Raw genomic sequence first — 6,000 nt, 5'->3', positions numbered from 1 at the left:
ATGTTCCTTTAATAATAATAAAATAATAATCTGCTAAAGGTCTCTTACCTGAAATCACGCCTAACATAAAGAGATGGTTGAAGAATATACAGGAGAAGGTCATTTAAACTGGGCTGCGTGGTATTTTCATCAGCATTCTTATTATGTTTTAACTGCCTTTCAAAGTATTTCATATTAATGGCTGGCGTTCAGTATTGCAGCTACTGCTTCATAAACTAGAGTTATGGGTTCATAACTGCTCTCTGCTCACTAACTCTGCATCCACACTGCATAAATAATGCAGTTTGACATTGCTTTAACTGCTGTGGCTCAATGCTTTGGAATTGTAGGATGGGTAGTTTTCCGAGATAGTCAGCCTTCTCTGTCAGAGAGACTTGGTGCTGCAACAAACTACAAATCCCAGGTTTTCATGGCATTGAGCCCTAGCAGTTAAACCAGTGTCAAACTGTATTAATTCTGCAGTGCGGATGCAGAGTATATAGTCATATTGTAAATCTATGTAAGTGCCACTCCAGCCTACCTTAAGAGCCAGCAGCCAGGGCTGATTGACTTAATGTGATGACGTTCTGGGATTTGTTTGTTGTGGCACCAGAGGTCTCTGAGAGAAGGCTAAATATCTCACAAAACTACAGTTCCAAGATGTCCATAACATTGAACCATGGCAGTTAAAGTGGTGTCAAACTGGATAATTTCTGCAGTGCAGATGGAGCCCTAGTCCAATATTGTCTGCTCTGACTAGGAGTGACTTCTTGGTCAGGCACAGAAAGCTCTTTCCCATCATCTCCTATCTGATGTTAATTGAAAATTAGTAGGATTGAACCTAGGACTTTGTCCTGCATTTAGAAGGAGTGATCTACCACCAAGCTTAGGTCTCTTCCATGGTTTTGCTCCAGTTCAGTGGAGCTTGAGAAAGCAGCAGTATTTTAATTTATTTTTTTTAGAAAAATTATAAGTTATTCTGAAAGGATAAGTGCAGTTTTGGGTTTGAATCCCTGCTGTTATGGAAAACCACTCAGTGACTTTGGACAAGTTACACTCTCTCAGCCTAAAAGGAAGATGACGGCAAATCTCAAGATACATCTTGCCAAGAAAACCATATGGCACAATTGCCATAAGTCAGAGTCAACATGAAGGCACAAAGCAACAACATGGGGTTGTTCTACAGCAGAATGCTTTTTGGACAAGGGAAGGGAAAATCACTCTGCATAATTCACAGGAATAATTGTGTCCTTTCTTTTGAACCCCCCCCCCCCCCCCCAGACTGTGCTAGAACAATTGGAATTCAGTGGGAAAACACATAATTGATAGTTTGTGGAAAGTAACCTCTTTTGCTACACAGGGCTCATCCCTTTTTGTGTCTTGAAACAACCAGAAACCAATTCCATTGGGGGAGAAAAGGGAAACAAAAAGACCGAAAAGGAAGTGGACAGATCAAGAAGTCAAGATTTTGCATTCCAACTAGCTATAGGAAATAGTTTTTTTTATTATTTCAAGTTTTCATAAAAATCCATAATTATTGAAACCAAAAAGTTACAGAGGGAGTTCGTAACTTTTTATTGATTGTTGTTTGTTTGCGATTGCCTCTTCTTGTTAGGATTGACACCCGGCGTCTGTCAGAACATGTCCTACAAACATGGAAAGTTCTGGAGACGTCAGCGGAACGTTTTCACAAAGAGGACGAGAATAAAGTGATGCAGGATTGTGGGAAACAGAACCAAGGTCAGGGAGCTGGTTGGAGAAGTGGGTATGCTTGTTGCATCGTTTCTCTGTATTATTGTTATTGTTATATTATTATTATTATTTTAAAAACCCACTCCTTTATATGGAGTCTTGTCAATTGCTTTTTCCTCAAATCATTTTCATGTTGAATTTGCGGGGTGCATCAGCAGTCGAGCTGATGCCTGCATCAGACTTGCGTGGGACGTATTCGATCTCAATGTTGTGCTTGGTGTTGCCTTTGCCCCTGCTCCAAAGGAAGAGGAGCACCAAGCAGAAGAGTACTACCCCCAGGAAAGAGATGAAACCCATGGTGGTGGCAATGATGAGGGTCTTGATGTCAAAGGGAAAAGGCACGGTGGCACGCGTGCTGTTGGTGTCACTCTCATTGGGTTGGTTGGAGATGAAAGCAAAGGACCTATTGGCTTGATGGGGCCAGTCTGGGGAGTAGCTGCGGACGTGCAGGTGGGCCAGCATGGTGTCATTGCCTCCAGCGTTGCTGGCGATGCATAGGTAGGTGCCATTGTCCTGGATCTGCGCATAGCGCACCTCCAACGTGCCATCGGGGAAGACGGTGAGCCGCCCATTGGTTTTGGTAGTGATGAGGTGCTTCCTTGGTGAAAGCCATGTGATGGTGGGAGGTGGGTCTCCATCCGCACGGCAGATGAACTGCACCGTGTGTCCCTCATCCACAAAGATCTGTTGGGGTTTGCGATCCCGTATCCGGGACCGGCGGCAGATGAAGTAGTTGGGCAGGAGTGCCTCAGAGAAGTCCTTGAACTCTTTTCCCTGGACAAATTCAGGGGTTGCACAGGTGGGCTGCCGTTTGTTGAAATTTAGCCTCCAGCGACGTCGGAAAATCCAGAGGAGTCGACAGTCACAGGCCAAGGGATTGTTGTCTATGATAAGAGTTTCCAGGTTCCCCACTGAGTGGAAAGCAGACTCTTCCAAGGTGTTCAGGAGGTTCCCTGAAACGTTTAAGATACGCAAATAATTCAGACCCCGAAAAGCATATGGTTCCACCACAGTGAGCTGGCCACCCACCAGCTGTATCTCTTGAAGCCTGAGTAGGTCATGAAGCATGGACCCTTCGATGGTGATAATGGGGTTGTAGGACAGGTTCAGGAACCTGAGATAAACCAAGTGCCTCAAGGAGACATAAGGGATGGTAGTCAGGTTGCAATGGGTGATGGACAAGGATGTCAAGTTGAGCCCATACAAGCAATTGGATGTCATGGTATCTAGGTAGGGCCAGTGTGAAATCTCAAGCACTTTGAGTCTGTAGAGCCTCCTAAAGGAGTAATCCCTGATGGCGTTGATGTTCAGGTGGCGCAACCGTAGCACAATTAAGCCGTGCAAGTGAGAGAGTGCTTCCGTGGGGATGGTGGTCAAGTTGCATTTTTCCAAGGTCAGCTGTTCTAAGCTGTTGAGACCACTGAAGGCCCGATGGGAGATATACACCAGGTCATTATCTCCGACCTCCAGAGACTTGAGGTTGTACAAGTCCTGGAACATATAGTCCAGGAGAATCACAATTTTATTCTCACTAATGTCCAACTTGGTAAGATTGCTGAGTCCAGTGAACACCCCCAGGGGGATGAGTTTGAGCCGGTTGCTCCTGAGACCCAGAGTCCTGAGGTTGAAAAGGTTATTGAAAGCCCCCGGCTCGATGGCACTGATAATGTTCTCATTTAACTCCAGCTCCTCCAAGTGAGGAAAATTGGCAAACTCATCTTGGTTGAGAGTCTTGATGCGGTTCTTGCCCAAGTCCAAGAGCTTTGTCTCCGTGGGGATGCCCTCGGGGACGGTCATCAACCGCTTCCGGTGACAAAGCACGGAGCGCTCCTGGGCAGAACAATCACAGCGGGGCGGGCAACCCGTTGCAGAGCCTGAAAGGATGGAACCCAACATCAAGATGAGGATCGGCTGCCAGCAGGCCAGGATTGGGCTATACATGCTCAAGTCGCCCAGCACCATCCTATCTTTCACCTGCAGACAACAACCAGGGAGAAGAGTATGGGGGGTGGGGGGGGGGAGAGAAAAGAGAAGTTATTAGAAATGAAAGATATCCAGTTTATGCAGACAGCGCATAAGGTAAAATTGGCCTAGAAGGCAAGGAAAACAATGGCTGTGTCAATACTAGGGGTAGGAACCACATGGCCCTCTAGATTTTAATGAATTGCAGACCTAGCCAGCACAGCCAATGGAGAGGAATTCTAGGCATCATAGAATCATATAGTGGGCCCTCCACGTTCCCTGGGGTTGGGGATGTAGGCCCCTTGTGAACACGGAAAACCCACTTTTTTTTTAACCTGAGAGAATACCTATCTGGGAATCTCTAGGTCCTCCAGCACAACAGTATGGTCAACGTCTGGCAGAAGATGACCATAGAATCGCTTTGGAGGATCTGCATATCCCTAGAGAAGTGTTTTTTTTTTTCTTTCTTGGAATCTCTAGGTTCTCCAGCCTGACTTTACAATCAATTTCTGGCAGAGTCATGCTGGAGGACCTAGAGATTCCCAGAGAGAACACATTAATGAAATCTGTGAATAATCAAATTGGCAAAAGTCAAAGTCACAAATGTGGAAGACTAATTGTAATTGGAAGGGACCCAAGATCCATTTAGCTGAAAGGGGGATAGGTGTGGCAGGTCTAAGGGAAACTGTTATGCTCCAAGACCTTTCAGGGGCCCTATGCACATCTGAAAAATAAAACAACAACAAAACTCCATTGTAGTCATACATCCTCTTCTGGTTCTTAAAAAAAGAGTATGTTTTGATTTTAAACAAAATGGGTAGCCCTCCAACATTTCATGAATGAAAATTGGGACCCATGAGTCCAAGCAACCTCAGAGTGTGGTGAAGATGGCAAAAGTTATTTATGAGGAAGAACATACAAGCAAGGAAACACTGTAGTAGACTTTCACCTTGTGCAACTAATAGGTCTGGAAGAGAAATTCATTTCAATTTATTCTTTAAAAAATAAAAATTTCCCAATATTAATGAACTTCATATTTCGAATAAAAAAGGACACTGATTTTTTTTTTTTAAAAACCACATCTTTCTCCGAGGCAGGGCTCATGGCAGCTTACAATGTAGATTAAAAACGAACACAGCTAAACCACAGTCAAACTGTTCAAGAACAATTAAATGCCAATTAAATAAGCATCATATTAAGAACCGCACTGAATTAAAAACAGTTTAAAAGCAAAGGAGTTAAAAAGAACAATGACAAACAAATACGGGAGAAACAAAAACCAAATTCATCATCCAGGCTGAAGACTTACTACCCTCCAGCATGTCACAGATGGGACAGGTATGGCCAAGTAACATCAGAGTAGTCACGATTGGAAAAGTTATAAAGCCGAAAGAATAGACAAGTTATGAGAGACTGCAGCAGTTTGCTCTTGCCTGAACCTATTGGGAAGGGCAACCTATTGGGAAGGGCATCCTCTTTGCTCCCCTTTGCTGAGTTAAGTGAGTTAATTACAAAATGAACTCAGTTTTACAGCTACTAAAAACTGGGACATTTTAAAAGCAGCTGAAAAAGCGGGATGACAGAGGATTAACTGGGATTGTCCCGACCAATTGGACAGTTGGATGGTATGCAATGGGCCAAAATGCAACTGCTGGTTCCATCTAGAGTGGAGCCACTAAATCAATGAACTTACATAAATGTTGCCTTACCAAGTTCCCACTGATTCAGTTGGGTCTAACAACCAAGAATTTAATTCTTATAAGTCTGCGTTTGAAGCCTAATGTATTTAACCATTCTACTGCTGAGTCATTAATTTATTATTAATCATTAATTATTATTAATAAAATTTTATTAATTTTACAGTCTTGCTTATTTTAGATTGTGTGCCATAGGCAGGCTATTGTTTCTATTTTGGATTGCTGTTTTCTCGCCTTTATAAAGCGCTGTGTAAAGCCTATGGCGCTATACAAATAAATGTAATAATAATAATAATAATAATAATAATAATGATTTCTTTCCACCGGTGAAATGCTCCTATCTGTAAGTCATATACAGAAAGAAGATACATATGGCCCTCTCTTAGCTGGCAATAGCTATATCCTTGGTATCCACTGTGGTTTGGTTCTAGGACTCCCATAGATACCAAAATTCATGGATGCTCAAGTCCCATTGTATATAACTGCATTGTATCCCTTATATAAAAAGCAAAATCAAGGTTTGCTTTTGGGATATTTTTTGGGGGGGAGGAGGGGGTGTTTCAAGCCGTGGATGATGGAATCCATGGATGCAGACATCGTGGGTACAGAC

The 6,000-nt window shown here is 43.3% G+C and overlaps 1 protein-coding gene across 6 annotated transcripts in view; it reads right to left on the bottom strand.

Moving 5' to 3' along the window:
* Nucleotides 1-1,457: 1,457 nt before the first annotated feature.
* The window catches only part of LOC149307169 (leucine-rich repeat and immunoglobulin-like domain-containing nogo receptor-interacting protein 1), a 444,518-nt gene continuing 439,975 nt past the window's right edge, over nt 1,458-6,000 (bottom strand). For all 6 annotated transcript variants that reach the window (XM_089538479.1, XM_089538477.1, XM_089538475.1 and 3 more), the window contains one exon: nt 1,458-3,705. In XM_089538479.1, the coding sequence (XP_089394605.1) occupies nt 1,849-3,693 (1,845 nt within the window). In that variant the 5' untranslated portion in view covers nt 3,694-3,705 and the 3' untranslated portion in view covers nt 1,458-1,848. The remainder of the gene's footprint in view (nt 3,706-6,000) is intronic.

The sequence above is a fragment of the Sceloporus occidentalis genome, unplaced genomic scaffold (assembly GCF_023333645.1).
Source record: "Sceloporus occidentalis isolate IW3139 unplaced genomic scaffold, rSceOcc1.0.p SCAF_9, whole genome shotgun sequence".
In the NCBI taxonomy this organism is placed as follows: domain Eukaryota; kingdom Metazoa; phylum Chordata; class Lepidosauria; order Squamata; family Phrynosomatidae; genus Sceloporus; species Sceloporus occidentalis.
This window is presented reverse-complemented; position numbering and strand designations above follow the sequence as displayed.